Source organism: Rhinolophus ferrumequinum, chromosome 20, assembly GCF_004115265.2.
Source record: "Rhinolophus ferrumequinum isolate MPI-CBG mRhiFer1 chromosome 20, mRhiFer1_v1.p, whole genome shotgun sequence".
NCBI classification, from domain to species: Eukaryota; Metazoa; Chordata; class Mammalia; order Chiroptera; family Rhinolophidae; genus Rhinolophus; species Rhinolophus ferrumequinum.
In genome coordinates, this window is record NC_046303.1 from 20850563 (window position 1) to 20870083 (window position 19521).

The following is a 19521-nucleotide window of genomic DNA, read 5'->3' on the forward strand; positions in this document are numbered from 1 at the left end:
TCCTTAAATACAGAAAAGGTTTCTGAGCAAACAGATGATGGCTTCCCCCAGATTTCTTTACCATAAAGGAGACTTAAATGTCAAAGTAACTCAGTGGATGACTGAAAATTTTAAAGAAAATATAATCACAAATATTTCATTATCTGTTTTGTTATCTTTTAATTTACTTCATTAGATATGTCTGGAGATATATATGTGCATATATTTACGTGGAATATTTTCCCAGTGTTTCAAGTTACATAATTGTGAATAGTACAAATTAGGAGTCATTTTTCAATCATTCTCATGATTATACAACAGATGGCCAAAGGCTTTTAAAGTCTTAATTATTATTTTTTGCCAATTTCTCATTCCAATCTCATCTAAAGTGTCCTGCCTATTTCTAATTGAACATTTTATGGGGAGTGAAAAATATGTCATTAGACTTTCCCTACAGTTAATTAAAATGAATTTGAGATACAATTCTACAAAAGCACCATCATCTATTTCCTATTTATACAGTCTTCAAATCATTAACATTTTATCTTACTTTTCATGAAGCATGATGATTTATTTCCTATTAGATTTATACTCAATATTAGGGATCTTTTGGTCCAAATCTTTCATTTAACTGAGAAATCAAAGATCCAGTATCATAAAATGCTATGTTCAAGGTGATATACTGGGGGTGCCAAAAAAATGTATACACATGACTTGTATTCATCTTTTGTTATTGGTATATATTATTACAATTTTAATAGTTTTTTTTTCCTTTCTTAAAATGTGTATACATTTTTTTTTTTTTTTGGTATCCTCTGTATCAGTGACAGGGTTAAGACCACAACTCTAGACTCCTTTTGTCATTCCAATTCGTCTACAATTATCCCATGTGGCTACTATTAATAATTCCTACCACTAATAGCCCACTATTATTCTCAGTAATTCATACTGGCAATATGTATTGAGACTGCCATATATATATATATATATATAGACTGATATATATATATATATATATATCAGGCACTGGGCTAGGCCCTTTCATGTACTACCTCTATTGTTTACAATAATCATTCAAGGCAAATCTTTTCCCTACTTGACACTTGAAAAACCTGAGGCTCAGAGGAGTCCTATAACTTGTCAATGGTCACATAGCTCTAACTGGTACTACCACACCAGAATTTCTCAGCCAGATCTAACTGCAAACTATAAGCTTCTTTTTCCACGCTTTGTCTTTCTAGGCTATATCAGCTTTTTCACTCTAGTTACCCCACAAGCAAATAACTTGAGTTGGATTTTCAAAGTTCTTAGAAGTCTGATTATCACACAAGTCTCAATTTATACTTGCTCTTAACTTCAACTAGTTAGCATATGTATTGTATATATAATCTGTGAGACCAGTTTCTCGTTTATTGAATTCTGAAACTTAAACCACTTTGTTCCTTGGTTCTAACTAGCCATACCTAACCTCTGAATAAAAAAAATATATATGTGTGTATATATATATATATATATATATATATATATATATATATCAGGAACATTACTTTCTATTATGCTTTTTATAATTGTTAAATGAAAAATTAGATATTACAAATTTGTGTTCTTTATCACAAGGAATCTTACTATTCTAAACCATTTAATTCTCCAGTAAATACTACAGTAATTTATCAATTGTAACATGCACACCACTAAGAAAAAAATTGCAAAAAAAAAACCCCACATTGCTAGTTAAATTATGAAATATCCATTAGATATACTCAGATTTCATATGTTTGTTTGAAAAATGAGCATCTTTAAATTCGAACAAACATGGTAGTTTAAAATGGTTAACTTTTTATAATCTAAATGGTTAAATATATCAAAAAGGCTTCTTTTAAAAATCAAATTATCTATGTAAAAAATCAAATCCTATTTTAAAAAGGAGCTAAAATTTCTAATTTGGGGGAAGTCAAAGAAAGATTCGTTTGTTTTTTTAATCTCTAGTGTTTGATATAAATCTCTAGTGTTTGATATAAGAAAAGTAGAAAAACAGAAAAAAAGTCGTTATAATTCCCAAGTCTTCCTTACGTAGTAGTTTATATGCTGTTCCAACCCAATATCACATCAAACTTATTTTCAAAGCAGCAAAAATCAGTGGCGTGTTGATTTCCATTAGGGAAAAGAGAAAGATGACAAAGAGAAGAGAGCACAGAATAAAATACCATAGAATGAATCATTAGGCAAAGCCTTTAGCAAAAAGTATTACGTTCTTTCCAAAATATGATATAAAATTATTTCAGTCTATTCTATCTCTGTCACAGTTTGTTTTAGCACATGTATTTGTTAGTAATGACCAAGCTGAGCAGAGTCAAATAATCGATGTTAATATTTTAGAAGATATCTATTAAATTAATTAATAGGAATTATATTGTTTAAATATGAATCTGTCATCTCAAAAAGTTAAAAAGATTGTGTTTTGAAATTTTATATAAAATATTTTACAGGTTTAAAAGTCAATGGCAGGTTTCTGGTATCACCTCCAATACGTAAAGGGCTTAGAAATCTTCACTCCCATCCTCACCACAAGAAAAAAAGTAAATTGAAAAGCAAAGCAATTTTCTTAGATTCATCAGAGAATTGAGGTCTCAAAGCAAATCATTACCCTAAAACCTGGAGAGAGAGAAAAATACAGAAAATCACAGCTGAAATCAGATTATTGGGAACAGAGGCCACTGAGTCATTAACTTATAGGAACACTTAAATGTTAATTTGATGAATTGCTGGAGGCTGAGCGTGGATAAGCTTGAGAGTTAAAAACTCTAGGGTCCCAATCTCAGTGGGGACCCTACACATTCATGAGTTTTACTTACAGGAACCCAGCCAGGTTCTCTCAGTGAAGATCAGTGAAAAATCCTCTCCTTAAGTGAGGCTAGAAAGTAGGGATGTAGGATGGGAGAAAAGTAGCCATTTGGAAATACATTCAGGAGAAAAGTCACAATTTTAAAATATACCCAGGACATTGTACATAACAAAAACCTGGCCTCGAAGGGAAGATATTTTACCAGAGCCTTATCTGAACTGGATGGAAGGGCAACTAGTCAACTGCAACCCCTTCTAGCCTTCCTGTCTCACTTAAGGGGAGGATAAAGAGAAGCCAAGAAACAGTCCTGAAGACCACAGACCACAGATAAAAGCCCACTAAAAAACTGAGATTTAATCATAACATTATAGAACAATACCCACCCATGACATCTTATGAAAACATCAACAGGGTTCCAGCACAATAACAGTGGATTACAACCGAGAGGGTTGCAAGACACACAGACTCTCTTTATAAAGATGTTCTTAGGGAAACTCCAAGAAAACGGGAAAAAAGCAAAACAAAACAAAAAGAAACTAAAGGAAACTACAGTCTCTGGCACGTACAGGTATAACAAACATTGAACATAGATCAGTTCCAGCCACATTAACATAAAATGTCACACCGAAAGCCTAACCACTCCATTTCTGTTTTCTAATATATCATATCTAGATTTCAAAAAAAAAATTTGCAAAGCACACCAAAAGGCAAAGGAAAGCAAGTGTCTGAAGAGTATCAGACGAGCATCAGATCAGACTCAGACAAAGATTTTGGAAATATCAGAGAAGTTAAAATAACTATAAGTAATATATTAAGGTCTTTCTAATGGAAATAGTTGACAACATGCAATAACATATAGGTGAACATAAGCAAAGAAATAGATACGCTAAGAAAGAAACAAAAGGAAATACTTGAAATCAAAAGCACAGAAATGAAGAATTGCCTTTGATGGCTCCTCAGTAGAATGGACATAGCTGAGGAAAGAAGCAATGACCCTGAAGATATGTCAACAGAAACTTCCCAAGTTGAAAGGCAAAGAAACAAAGAAAAAAATACTCCAGAAATCTTGAACAATTATAAAAGATGTAATATATGCATGATGGGAATCTCAGAATAAAAAGAAGATAAAGAAGCTAGAGAATATTTGAATAATGGCTGGAATCCACAGATACAGGGATCTCAGGGAACATGAAGCAGTATAAATACCAAAAACACCTAGGCATATCATATTCGACTACAGAAAACCAAAGATAAGGAGAATATCATCAAAGAAACCAGAAGATATAGAAAGCAACTTGCCTACAGAGTAACAAGGCTAATAATTGCATCAAATTTCTTGTTAGAAACCATGCAAACAATAAGAGAGTATAGCGAAGTGTTTACAGTGTTACAAGAAAAAAACGCCAGCAACCAAGATTTCTGTATTCAGCGAAATTCTCCTTTGAACATGAACTAGAAATAAATATTTTCTCAAACAAAAACTAAGGAAATTTGTTGCTAGTGGACATACCTTGTAATAAATATTAAACGAAGTTCTTCAGCAAGGAAGAAAAGGATATAGGTCAAAAACCCAAATCTATATAATGAAAGGAATACGTGAAGATACAATATTTTATTTTTCTTATTTTAACAGATCTAATAGGTTATTGAAAATAATATTAAGAATATACTTTGTGATTTTAGCTTATGGAAAAGTGAAATTAAAAACAGAAATATTACAAAGGATGGAGAGAGGAATTGGGGATACTTTGTTATAAGGTACCTATACCCATAAAGCAATATAGTATTACTTGAAAGTGGATGTAGATTAGCTGTAAATAAATACTTTACGCTCTAAGGAAACCACAAGAATAAAATTTTAAAGATTTTTTATTGATATGCAAAGACAGTAGAGAACATAGAGTCATATAAAATACTCAATTAAAATCAGAGAAGGCAGAAAGAGAAGGGATGATAAAAAAGTAAGAGAGTATGTACTATGATTAGAAAACAGTTACAAATATAGTAGATATTAATCTAAATATACCAATAACCGCTTTAAATGTGAACGCTCTAATACACCAACTAAAAGAGACTGTCATAATGGGTTCAAACAAAGAAACAAACAAGCAAAAAACGCAAGACTCAACTCTGTGTTGCCTATAAGAGAACAATTTTAAATATAAAGACACAGATAGATTAAAAGTAAACGGATAGAGAAAAACATTCCATGATAACCCTAGGACATTACCAATTAAAACCACAATGAGAAATCATGATACACCTACTAAAACAGTTAAAAATCCAAGAAACTGACACTGAAAATAGCAAGTGCTGGTGAGTACATGGAGCAACAGGAACTCTATTCCACTGCTGGTGAGCACGAAACATGGTACAGCCACTCCAGAAGGTAGTTTGGCAGTTTCTTACAAAACAAAACATACTCTAACAGTAAGATCTAGCTATCGCATTCCTAAGTATTTACCTAATTAGTTGAAAACTTGTAGCCACACAAAAATCTACATGCTACTATTTATAACAGCTTTATACTTACTAAAACTTGGAAGGAACCAAGATGTCTCTCAACAGGTAAGTGGATAAACAAACGGTGGTTCATCCATACAATGCAATATTATTCAATGATAAAAAGAAATGAGCTTTTAAGCCACGAAAAGACATGGAGTAATCTTAAATGCGTATGGACAAGTGAAAAAAGCCAGTCTGAAAAGGCTCCATAGAGGATGATTCCAACTATATGACATTCTGCAGAAGGTAAAACTATAGAGACAGTGTAAATATAAATGGTTACCAGGCGTTGGTCAGGAGGAGGGATGAATAGACGGAGCACAGAGGATTTTTAGGGCCGTGAAACTATGCTGCATTATACTGTAATAGTGGCTACATGACTCAACGTTACACATTTTTCAAAATCTGTGCTTTACAACACAACGAGTCAGCCTTTATGTAAATTATGGACTACATTAATAATGTTGTCAATAGTGGTTCATTAGTTGTACCAAACGTAGCACACTAAAGCAAGATATTAATAAGAGCAGGGACTCTGGGGAAGAGAGGAGAGTAATTTGGGTACCCTCCACTATCTGCTCCCTTTTTCTGTACATCTAAAACTGTTTGAAAATTTAAAGTCTATGAATTTAAAAATGAAGTCAAGGGCAGAAATTAGAACTCAGTTTGGCCCTAGTGAGCACAGAGAATCAATGAGAGTTCCTTCTATGGTAAAAGACAGAAACCAGTCTGCTGCTACTTTTGGACTCCATCCTGGGCTCTGAAATGCCAGGCTCTGTTCCCTTCTCGCCATTAGCATTGCAAGTTACACATAGCTTAAAATAAAAATGTTTTCACTTTCTCTTCCACTTACTTGTTTTAACAATAAAGGTGACAATGTGAGACCGTACAAAGACTTTCCGCACCAGCAAGAGATTTAGTTTTAACCCGATGAAAAGAAATGAAACCCAATTCCTTATCAACTAGAAACTTAAAGTTAAAATAAGCACTCCTGAAATCCCAGGTAGGATCCTAAGGGCATTCCATGCATTACTGAATTGAATCCTCAAAATAACTGTATGAACCAAGGGCGATAATCATTCCCACTTTGCAGATGAGGCAAATTGCGGTCTAAAGAGGTTAAATAAATCTCACAAGACGGAGGATCCAGATTTCAAACCGGTCGACAGATTCAAAGCCTGTGCAACTGTGCCATGGTGCTTCTCAATTCTGGGAAAACTGGTATAAGTTTATCGCAAAGAGTGTATTTCAGTAACATTAAGCAAGAATCACCACAACAGTAGGACTAAGAGCACTAAGATATATAAAAATGCTCCAGTATTTTGTCAATCTGGAATAAGACTGAGTGAATAGTTTTATAAGCAGAAGTGCTATCTGTGCAGAAATGTGTGTGTGGGTCCATGTGTGTACATACATGTCTGTTTGTGTATTGTAATGAGAAAGACACAGAACTACAGAGAGAAAAAGAAGAAAGAAAGATTTTAAAACATTAAAAAAAAAGTCTGCTTAATTCAGGATTATAATAATATTGAACAGGTCACCGAAGTACCACGACATAACTTCTAACTGCTATACTGAGGGAGATTTATAAAGCTACAAATCTCATCTCTGTCTTCTTTCCAATTTACTCAGTGTGGAAAATGACATTGGCCTTCTAAAGCCTTATGTTTGGACCCCTTCCATCTTTGAGTCTCATGCTAGTGTTCCTGACCATTAAAATGAATACTTCAGCGGGGCTGGAACAGTGCTAGTAGCCCAAGCCAAGCTTTATATGGCTTGTGCACTTGAAGAGGTTCACCTTGCCAGCAAGCTGACTTTGTTCAGAAGTATTAAATGGAAAGACTATAACATTTAAAGAAAGGCAAAGTTCACTGGGTAAGACCCCAATCATATAATGGAGCACAAAACCTCCAGAACTTTTACTGTAATGTTTTATGAAACATATGCACACATTCACTGGAACAGAGGCCAATTCAAGTGGCTTGGAAGGTCAGTTCTCAGTCACCACATATGCACTATCTTTGTGAGAAATGTATACTATTTCAAAAGCGTCTGGACCCAGAAGCTTCCTTTCCCAATTGTATAGTTTATTATCAGCTCAGCAGTGTACTACATAGATTAAAAAAAAAAAAAAAGTCACCTACTACAACACAATGTAATTTGCTGCCAAACCATAACATTCAGTAAAATATTCCAAATTTCAGTATCAACACATCCTTGTGTCATAGAATAAAAGGAATCACAGAGTCTAATTTTAAAAGGAAGTGCTACTTTAAGTGTGGGCAACAAATATAAAACTTAAAAACAATTATTCTCAACTTCACAACCAAGTATGAGAACTTTTGATGTTCATTGTTGTAAAGGAAGCAAAAGACTCAATTCCTACATTTCAAAGAAAAGTGATTTAGAAATGGGTCTGATTAGAGCCAACTATAGGTATTATTCTGATGTTTCCAAAATGCTCAAATTCTGTGAGGAACTATGATTCTCTTAAGGGGAAGGAAGTGAAGGTCCACTTTGCATGACAAAGGTCAGATTTCTGCAGGCAAATGAGACTTCTCTGGTTGACTGTTCCTAGATTGTCATTGTATGGCTGGGTCCTAAGAGGTCAAGAGAGATTCCAAATAGTGTTCACTGCTGAAGGGACACCCCTGGGGCCACTTGTTAGGGTCATTAAGATTGTCTTCCTCTGGTTGCAGCTTTACTTCCTTACATCTTTCTAATACACATTGGCAATTCGGTACTAACTTAGGTTAGAAAGAAACTGAAAGTAGTAGTATATGCAAATTAAAAGACGGAATCCACTTACCAAACAACTCTTTTAAATTTAAGATTCAGTTCAATGAAATTCAAGTAGACCACAGGGGATGATAATCGGGCCCCAATGGGAAAGCTTGACTCTATCACAGCTGTCCTGGTATTTACATGATATGATCAACGCCACTACTCTAGATTTCATTTAATGTAACTTTATGTGTAAATTATCTTAAACAGTCTCCACGGTCATCATATTATGGTAATTTTGTTCACTTTCTTTTGTAATAACTATGCAGTCCTAAAATACAACAAACATAGAAGTAAATTATTATTTGACTGTATTTCCTGGCTCTTCTATTTAGTGCAAATATACGTCTAAATTTTTCTCACAGTGGATTGGAAAAACACCAAATGGATTACATTTATCAAAGTTGGAAGAGTTCTGCCTATTTGTAATTAATGAAGGGTATCTCTAAGTATTTTAGATAATGTGTGGAAAACATCTGTATTTAATTATAGCATATTTCTTTAGACAAATGGAAATTGAATTAAGGAATATTTGGAAACCTCTGCAGATATGTAAAAGTATTAAGGGTTGTTCAAGAACTTTATTGGTACAATGCTAGAAAATGTTTGGTTTTTGTTTTCAACAACCTGAAACTTCAAAAGTATCGGATTTTCAATACAAAGGGAAGAAATTGGAAATACTGGGCAAACAGAAAATAGAAAAGATAAAGGCTGTATCTTTCCCCTGTTATTATATATCATAGAGATACAGAAAATGTCTTTCATATTAGTACAGATTTGAATAAAATTCTGTAACATATATCCTGAGCAGGATTTCTCTTTGAATTTTGTTGTGGATTGAGAATTTCTCTAAGAATAAATTAACAGCTTGCTATTCATTCTTCACAGGGAAAAAATCCTAAACTGTTCTCATGGAAACAGTGGGACACAAAGAATGGGTTTTTAGTACTTGTCCTACAGTATTGAAAGAAGTGAGATTTTCTTTCTAGATGCTGACTGGTTCCAAATGCCACTTCTTGTCAAAGTCAGTGTCATTTCTGCAGTCAGTTTTCAATCTCCCAGTGGTAAGAATATATTCAAAGGCTGTGTGCACAGCAGGGTAGACGTCTTTCTTTGTGAATGTAACTATATCACTCATCAGTAACCTCCTGCCATAAGGGGGACCTGTGTTTTCTTTCCTTTTAGTGACTCTGTGGGCTCTTGAATGCCAGTTACTGCCCTGAGACCTGGGGCAATATTCGCATAATCTCTGTCAATAGTTCCTACACATGCCATTGGTGCAACTGAATGTCAAGACTGCAGGTCAAAGACCGCACATTCTAAAATTCATGTCCTTTATGGATCAATTTTCATAAACTATACTCGATGTTTTGGAAATACATGGAGGCGCACTCTGCTTTCTTCCTTTTATCCCAGAGAAGTTTATTTATTTAAAAGGCAATCTGATTTGTAGATAATAGTGTGAAATTCTGATACAATACATAAAACTCATTCTTCACCTTGCACACCCTTTTTGAAGTATTTTACGTCTTGAAGCATTTTACTATACCTATCGTCTTTTAGTAGAAAAACACAGACATCTTTGGGCTATTAAAAGAAAAGGTCATGGATTGCTTTGTAATACTTGACTGTAGGTAATACATTCTTACTCATTTTTAAATCTTCAGTATGCTACAGGTAAATTATATGACAGAAAATAACTTGAGCACGTGTTTTTATAATCTATATCCATTTTAGTTATTCACAATTGCTTGGGAAAACGAATATAATTATTTGAAATCATTTTCTCTTGGTAGATTTTCATATACAAATTACATAGATCTATACTTCTTCAAGTAGACAAGTAAAATACAATGGATCAAACTATCTTCTCTGAATACCTTTTCAGATCAATTATAGATATAGTTTTTTTTTTTTTTTTTAATTTACAACTTTCTCTAAAGAGCCAGATTTGGAAAATAACATAAGATTTAGAACACAATGTATACACAGGCTATTATTTATGCTTAGATCTTGATAAAGTTTAAATATACTTATTATAGAGGGAAGAGCATATAACATGTAAAATACCGAGGGTGCCAAAAAACATGTATACACATGACTTGATTTCATCTTTTGTTATCGGTATATATTATTACAATTTTAATACAGTTTTTTCCTTTCTTAAAATGTGTATACATTTTTTTGGCACCCTCTGTATATAGCATAAGGCTGAAATAGGAGACGATGGGAAAACTAACACAGGCCTTAAAGCCACAAGGCTGCTTACTAAATTCCAAATCGAAGCTTCATTGCCCCAATTCCCCTAAGCAAATTTTCATAGAATTACATGAAATTATTAGGTATAAAACTTCACTCTGAGTTCTCCTATAATGAGTGAGACATTAGGCAAGTCACTTACTCAGAAGGTAGCTTTGGCGTTATCTGTTTTCACCACTTAAACAATTAAAATTTAAGGTTTTTAGAATGTGTGAGGAAAAAGAAGTTATTCCCATTTTTGTAGCAAATGATTGAGGCTCAATAGAAAAATCAGATAAATGGTGACAATGACAGAATTCCTCATTAATGGAGAAAATTTAAATTTTTTGAGAAATCAAATTTCTATTTTTCGTAATTCTCCTGTTTACTGCTAATAAGCTAGTTCGTCTGAAATCCACACATGATAAACTTTGAAGTTAAAAAGGTACTTGGGTTATATACTGAATATACTGACATAGAGCCGGGGGTGTGTGTGTGTGTGTGTGTGTGTGTGTGTGTGTGTGTGTGTGTGTGTGCGCGCACCCCTCTCCCCCACATATCTGTTTATGCTGAGGGCAGGGGTGCACGGGCACATCAGCTATGACTCACATCCTCTGACGTTCCTCTAGAGGCATGGCAAAATGAAACTACAGGTATGTTATGGAAGAGCAAGTGGAATCTTCTTGTTTCGCCAACTTACCAGTTTTTCGAAGTGGGAAATCGTCCTTTGCATCTTGTGCTCCTGGTAATGTGTATTTGTAGGATGGAGATGTTCCACTCAGGGGTGGAGAGCTTTGATCCAATGACGTGTGGTGGGCAGCCCTACAAAAGAGAAAAGGGTTCACCTTTGGCTCCAGAGTTTTACTGCACGGTGGTCAGCAATAACCAGACGCACGTGCTGCACACGTGTGTCAGCTGTGTTTATGTTTAGTGTGTACAAACCACAGCCTCCCGTGACCAAGTTCACTTCAGCGGTATGTTACTGAATGATGTGGGATTCCCAAGCATGCCCACTGTATGTTTGGTTACACAGTTACATAGAAAGTATGTGTTACGGAAAGAGAGAATTCACCAAGAGCCTGAGTTTTGAAAATCTGAGAATATTGTGTATGCTTTCTTAAGGGCCATGCTAGTGAAAAAGTCATCATCTGAAACTTTTTTAGTCAACAGTGTAGAACAATCAAGGTAAAAGTAAACTTACAGAAGGATTTCATTTTAAAAAATTGCTAGATCGCACATGGAAGTACCTCATATGAGGGTGGCTTTTCTGCTAAAGAAAACTCACCAGCCTCAGATCTCCTGACTGCGACGGCAGTTCCAAGGTAAAGACTGGAGATAACATCGTTATTCCGTACAAAACTAATTTCTCAAAATATTTTCTCCTTCCTATATAAATCCAGTGAAAGAGATGCGACTGCACTACTGGAGAATAGTTTACAGGACTGAACAGAGACTAACCAGCAGGTAGAAACATCTATAATTATTATATATGAAGAAAACAATGGGTAGGTCTGGTATCACCACCAAGGTGATTACTAGTATTATTTGAGTCACACATTTTCAAGAATTACCTGGTTTAGAATATTTCATCTAGCCATAACTGGCAAAAAAAAGTAATAAGATTCCGTAAGTTAATGATTTACGGTTGTCTGGAGTTGGACCCTGCTGAATTGAGATTCAGTACAAAAAAAGGCTTGCTAAGCAACATTTGAGAGTCATGATTAATAAAGCCAAAGGAACAGCTAAAGAATTTTCAGCGGACTAGTTGTTTGCATGTAGTTGTTTCCCATTTAAAAACAACAAAAAAATGTATTATCTCTTCTGCAAACAGGCTTTAACTTAGAAAGAATGTGAATTGGTTATAAATTACGTATGTAATTTTTGGTAATAAAACAGTAGTTTTCAAAATACTTTGTGATGTTGATTGAGCATTTGAAAATTTTCTTCAGGGACTGGTTTCACAAGTGAACTGACATGCGTGATAGAAATTATGTAAACCATTAAAAAGTATTTATATAGCATTCTGGAATCTGCCTCAGTTACCTTCTTTTTGGGATTTAGAGAAGGGCAGATACTTATAAAATAGAACTGTAAGTATAATAACACTTTAAATAGAACTCCTGAGATACCTACAATTTCTGTGTAACAGTGTAATCAGATATTTTACTCTCTTACCTTTATGATGTGAGGGATTAAAAAATATGTAAGTTTAAAATCCTATGGTAATTCAGCAAACATTTATAAAATGAGAGAAATGAAATTATTATCCGTTAGTCTATTATCCAAACATGCTTTGCCTATCAGCTTTTGTCCTGATTTTTAAAAATACCACACCCTTTATATTTTACAGAAAGAAGAATTGTACATTGCATAGTATCTCATTCCTGGACTTAGGGAAACATGGTTCCAAAAACTGTAATACCACAGTGTATAGTTTTATCAGCTTGGGTATCAGAAGCCAATCTACTCTCATTTTACAGGGTGGGAAGAAATAAGGTGATATGGTCAGGGTTAAACTAGTTACTGAAGACTTGGATTTATTTAGTTAGTTACCTCCCTTCTCTTATATTCCCTTCCCTTGTCTTCCTTCCTTTTTTCTTTTTTTTTTTTTTTTTGTCTTAAATGAAAAATCTTCTGGCCTTTTAAAAATAGCTCAAATCTCCATCTTATATCAAGCCAAGTAAAATAAAATCTCAACCTGCCAAATCTTCAGAAATTATTGTAAAGATATCAGATGCACCATCTGAGAATAGAAAAATGCAAAATACAGATCAATTTCTACGCCCCACCCCACATTTGTCAAAGTTACTCATTCAGCAAGAACATATATCCTTTCTAACCCACAAGATAGTACCTGCTAACATTTTTTAAGCCCTATTCTCTCTTACACCCTTTACCGTATTATTTCATAGGACCTTTCCAGAAAGCCTAGAGGACCGGTACTGTTATTATCCCCTTCTTACAGAGAAGGAAACTAGATGTTAGAGAAGTCAAGCACCTTGCCCACAGCCACAGAGCTGAGAACTGGCAAGCCCCAGATCTGTGCACAGGTGAGCTGAATATACAACCTGTGTTCTTTATGCCAGTAATGAAAATAGCCAAACACTGAACATACGTGTACCAGAGCTTGGGATGGCGGCTCACGGAATGATTTTTTCCATTTGTTGGAGTGTCTTTCGTTGCTGATTTGCTCAACAGGAATTCTTGAAGCTTCTGCTTTACTTCTGTACTTGCCACTGCCCCTGAAATACACACATATAGAAACAGACGTTCATTTGGGGTTTTGTCCTTTCATGATTCTAAAGTATGTAGCAAAACTTAAGAAGTAGCACAACTGGACACAGCATAGGAAATTTTCCTTATTAAAAGAAGAAGCCAGAGTCTAAACAGGCTTTAGAAAATGGCATAGTAAGGTTTTGTAATTACGATTAAACCGTCAATTTTCAAAAGAGCTTTGATGATTTTTTTTTAATTTTTTTTTTTTTTTAGAAAGAGGCGTCCTAGAATTAATACTAATTTTTTCTAAGTTTTAAAAAAATACTGCTGAGGAACAAAACACTACCTTTAACAAGTCAAGACATCTTGGGGAACTAATATAAGTGACTAAACACATTAAATGATGTTTTCTGAATCACTATTTTGAAAAACTTTAAAACAAATTCTTTTGAGCATTAAACAAGTAAATATTGCTGACAATTCCAGTTCACGTCACCCAATTTTAAATTTTAAATTTTGCTACATCTTGATTTTGAACTGACCTCATACAGGGGAATTATTTGGATCTGTCTCCCTCTTGTGGATAGTTTTTCTCTTTTCTTTTGTACACATGTTCTGCCTTAAATCTTCCCAAAGTCTTGGTACTCAAACATTAAACGGAGGCAAGGCTTGACTTACAGAACAATTATTACTTGAGCCAGAACAAGGCACAAGGTTTGATCGACAAATATGGTGAATGTTTAAATTAAAAGAAAAATTTTTATTACAGTAAAAGACACATTGCTATTAATTTCCCTCAAAATACTCCCCCACGCTTTGAACACACTTATCCCATCATTCCTGCCACTTTCTGAAGCAGTTCTGAAGTCCTCTTTCGTGAGTGTCTTTGGTTGCGCTGTCGTGGCAGCCTCGATGTCCTGAATCGATTCAAACATTTACCTTTCATGGTCATTTTGACTTTGCAGAAGAGCCACCGGTTGTCACCGGTGAATAAGGTAGATGAGGACACACCATAATGATTTTATGTGACAGAAATTGCCATATACCAGAAGCGATGTGTGACATGGAGCACTGTCATGATATAGGATGAAGTAAAGACACTCACAAAAGAGGACTTCCAGAACTGCTTCAGAAAGTGGCAAGAACTATGGGATAAGTGTGTTTGAAGCGAGGGGGTATATTTTGAGGGGAATTCATGGCAATGTGTCTTTTACTGTAATAATTTTTTTTTTTTTTTGGTAAACATTCACTGTATTTTTTTTTAAATCACACCTAGTGAGGAAATGTGGAAGTAAGGTTATTATTAAACAGTATGGCATAGCTAGATTGCTGTACTCTAATATTATTTTTAAAATTTGAAACAACAGAAATTAGTATCTTTGCCAAACAATGCTATGTTTACTTCCTGAGATACTTTGCAGATTGAATGCAGAGAGCTGATACGTGAAGTCAAAGCTTTCCATTTGGGGCTGTAATTCATTCATTTAGTTAAATGCAGAGAATTTTGACAAGTTTAATTCTACTCTTTATCAGGCTTCTTTCTGCAGGGTGATCCGCTAGCGATGAGGGAAGAGAGTCCAAGTATTACCCTGGTGCCTCTTACTTTCTCGTCCTCTATCCTTGCCTCTGAGAGGAGGAAGTTGCTGCTCTCTGCGATGCCTCTCTACTTCCTGTTCTTGCCTCTGCTGCTCCAGTTTCTGCTCCTTTTCTAGGAGTTCTTGTTGCTGTTTTATGGCTAGAAGTTCCTGTTGCAACTTGCGAGAAGAGAAAGACATGAGAGTGTGCAATTTCTTTAGGCTTCATAGTCATCACTGACCAAATCAAAATGTTATGAGCTTTTGGAACTTGTTTGTATGTAGTTTACATTTTTACCCACTTTTCTGGTAAATGATTGAAATCTAAAGACAATCAACTAACACCATAGGTGGTCTTAATGTCACCCATAAGCCAGTTTTTAGGTGGCTTCATTACCTGTTCCGCCCAGTCAAAAATCATTACCAAATTCACTCAGATCTTTAGTTCCCTGAGTAACTTTTCTTTGTAATCTGAAATATATGAAAGAGGCAAAGGCAGGAACTGCTCAGAAGTCTATTATACCAAGTCTCTCTTATTATAAATAATCAATTAAAATCTTCATTTCTTATCCCAAGAAATGGTATGAAAATCATCAAACTAAATAGAACAGTGATAAATGATACAATTTTGGGGAAGTCTACCTGAAATAGAACGAATTGTTAAAAAACTTCAAAACCTTACAGAGAAGGTTCTCAATAGATAAATGCAATCTGTATATCCATAATAGGCCCTTTTCTCAAAACAGCAAAAGTCTGGTTTGTTCATCCAGCACACAAAAACCTTCAGGTTAGAGAGATTGGTCAAGAAGAAATCACTTCCTTTAAACAGCACTTTGATGCACTATTGTTTGTTTGTCTGCATCCCTTGAATTTACTTCCAAACAATGAATAACATAAATATGAACCATTCTTAATAACAATTTCAAGATATCAATTTTCTCTTAGACTAAGAAATAGACATCAATAAATAATGTTAAATGTGCCCACTGAGGGATAACTAAAGACTCTGATTTCTACTTAGATTCTGGCATTACTAGATATGAGATTTAGACAACTTACTAAACTAATCAGAGCCTTGGTACCTCATATGTAAGACAGAGAAATAATTGCCCTCACACATCACGTCCATAATGTACATGAAATTTAATTTGTAAGTTTGAACCGTACTCAGTTTAAGTATTATTACTATTTTTAATTCTCAATAGTAATGCAGTTAGTACAATTTTCTGTTTATATTAGATAAGTACCTAAAACTAAAATTTATGCTCAGAAGTAATAGAATGAAAATAAAAGGCTTTGTGGAATGGCATCACAGTTACTCTGGAGCAACAGGAGGCCAACTCTGTATGTTAACAATGATAGCCTCATCACTTCCAGAAGGATACAGTTAGAAGCATTTCTGGTTACTCTCCATATTAAAATCTTTGGTGTTTTGGCTTTGATACACTAGTTCTGCATTGGGTGCTTTAAAATATTCCACTGCAACAGAAAAATTCATAACTTTGCTTAAACTCCACCTTAAGTGTTAATTCTATACAAATATTAGGATCGGTCAAATGAATTCAGTGCTTCACCCAAAGCACCAATGGAATTACAATTTAGTCTATCTTAGAATCTAGAAACAGATAATTTAATTTCCATAACTACCATTCATTATCGAAGATTCCAGGAATGAAGTTGAAGAAAATAGAAAGAAACAAAATTTCACCCTTCCAGTTTCAGATGTTTTGGTCCGGGGGACAGGCAGGAAGATTTGACAGCTTTGGAGATAGATAGGGTGGGACTATAACTACTGGAACCACCACTTACTAGCTGTGTGACCTTGAGCAAGTTAAAGTATTTCTCTCTGCCTCAGCTAATTAGGTTGAAAAAATGGGTAATAATATCTGACTCACCTACTATAAGTAAAGCACCATGCATTGCGTCTTCCCCATGAAAAGAAAATCTAAATGAATGTTAAAAGCATCAATTTATAGCCTTACTCATAAAAAATGTAAAATAATTTTAAAAAACAAAAACAACTTCTTAAAACTTAAAATGAAATTTTAAGTATGTCTTTAGTGTCTGAGAAAACAACTTATTATTTTGGAAAGTCATTTCAAAATCTAAGTTTTCCTTTTAGCTACCTCAGAATCTTTTTTTTTTTTTTTATTTCAAGAACCTCCTCTTTTCCAAAATTTTCCAGATGTCAGTAAACCTACTATGTTATTTTGTTTGGTCCAAATTAAAAATGACCTACTTGCTACTATTAAGTTTTAAGTAAAATGAAATAATAAATTACTTTAAAATTTGTATATTGCTTTTACAATTACAAAAGGCATCATCAAACATAAATATAAAGAAGTGTTTAAAGAAAGCAGTAACTTCTCAATACTGCCCTCTGTTCAGGGCAACACGACTAACCTACCACAGCAAAATGAACCATTTAGGTACTTAAATCTTGAAGTATAGTGAAGAACATAAATTTCACTCAACATCACTGCCGTCCTAACTTGCCTAGAATGAATAAGGAGATCTGGACATCAATGTTCCTATTATTGTTTAAAAGGTCAAATAATAATGCTTCTGAATCACTCAAAAATATGCATAAACTAAGCAAAGTTTTCCTGTAATACAAAATATAACCATGACTACTGATTCCATATGAGACATAAAACAAATTTTCACTCTTATTTTTAAGGTCTCTTTTAGATCAATAAACTACAAGAGATCTTTCAGTAAAGTTCACTAGTAAAAGAAATAAACTACTATAGTTTATATTACGCATCAAAGAATGTTTTTTTGGAAAATAAGATAAAATTGGCCTTTCAGTCTAAGAAAATGTCTTATAAAACAAGAAACATAGGAAAGGAGATAGTTTTACCTTCTCAGGCACTGTAATATTAGTGTGGCAAAATTATATAATAGTAACATAGATTAGTTATTTATATTAACTCCATAGAAAAGTATTTGTATTTGATAGGCAAGTGAGCAAAAGATCAGTGTCTGTAATACAATATAATATAACATTGGTAAATTAGTAAATTAACATTTAATATTTAAAAAATAGTATTAGTAAATTAACATTTAAGTCATTTTTCAAGGTGTTGGATATAATATGAATTTTTATTATAAATATTTGCCGCTCTATAGTAATAAATTCAAATTAGACATCTACTTAATCAGACCAAAATCTTTTCATTTTAAATGTCTTTGTAAATAAGTTGAAAGATATTTTATAAATAAAACTAAAGTAATACTTATCTCTGAGGATACAAGAGAAGAAATAGATACATAGACACATCTAAAACGATCCGAAAAGCAAATAGTCCATCATCAAAACTTCTAGGACATGGACACATTTCTCCTAGGGTAATTTAAACAACTTGGGTCTCAAATTGTCAACTATTCCCAAAATTCTTTCAATAAATTATTATCTATAGTCTATTAGACTCATATAAAAATACTGAAAATATGTGCCCCTGATAATATTTTCTTTATATATAATTCTCTTGAGCTTTTTATGTTATTATTTTGAATGCACACATTATAAGGTCTTTTCCATAAGGAATATTGGGGGGGGGAAGGCTCTCGCGTCGTATAAAGTGACTAATTTGTCCCTTCTGATAAATGCTATAAACAGATTCTTTACAAACATAAAATGGGTCTTCCCAGGTTCATGGTTCTTCTTCATGGAGAGTAGATGTGACAAATAAACAAAATCATATGGAAGAGAATCTAAAAAGAGTGTGGGAAGTTACTATTCCCCAGTATAGAAGCTGTAAATTGAAGGATAAAAGAGTGGTAGAGACCCCTCCAAGAATCAAAACAGATTTTTAGCCAGTATTACCTACCCGAGGTTTTTTGGTTTACCACCTACCCAAGGTTTTCACCAACCAGTACAACCACCATTTCCTTCAAGCCATACATGTTATGGGGGAATCCAACTTCCCCATGTTAATCAGTGAGCCTTCCCCCAGGGCTCCTCCTTATGCCCTTGTCAGGTCCAGGCTCCCTGAGGGAAAAGGTCAGAGGCAAGGAGACATTTGCTACCTTGATGTGCTCCTGAAGCTGAGCCTGGTGCTGCCGTGTCAAGTTCTCATGCTGTTTCTGAAACTCTGCAATCAGGAGCTGCTTCTGGATTTGCTGCTGCTGCTGGATGAGGAGTAACTCCTGCTGCAGCTGCTTCTCACGGACCACAGGGTCCACCACGGGCATCATCATCCTGAGGTCTGTCCTTAGATCTAAAGGTGAGATGGGCTCCAGGCCCACAGGGACCTCTGACTTCACATCCACTGGGAAAACAGGAAGAAGAAAAAAAAAAGAGAGAGAATAAAGGATTGGAAATTAGGACATTGACATGGACCCACACAAAAAAGACACTATACCCTTTACAACAAATTT

General features: G+C 34.4%; 1 protein-coding gene across 8 annotated transcripts in view; it reads right to left on the reverse strand.

Moving 5' to 3' along the window:
• HDAC9 (histone deacetylase 9) overlaps positions 1–19521 on the reverse strand; it is a 664661-nt gene that overhangs the window by 376507 nt on the left and 268633 nt on the right. For 2 of the 8 annotated variants that reach the window (XM_033088745.1, XM_033088748.1), the window contains exons 4-7: positions 19171–19412; positions 15153–15318; positions 13464–13590; positions 11049–11170 (exon numbers count right to left, since the gene is read on the reverse strand). In XM_033088745.1, coding sequence (XP_032944636.1) covers positions 11049–11170; positions 13464–13590; positions 15153–15318; positions 19171–19412 — 657 coding nt within the window. The remainder of the gene's footprint in view (positions 1–11048; positions 11171–13463; positions 13591–15152; positions 15319–19170; positions 19413–19521) is intronic. The other 6 variants (XM_033088749.1, XM_033088746.1, XM_033088751.1 and 3 more) reach the window with 4 other exon arrangements.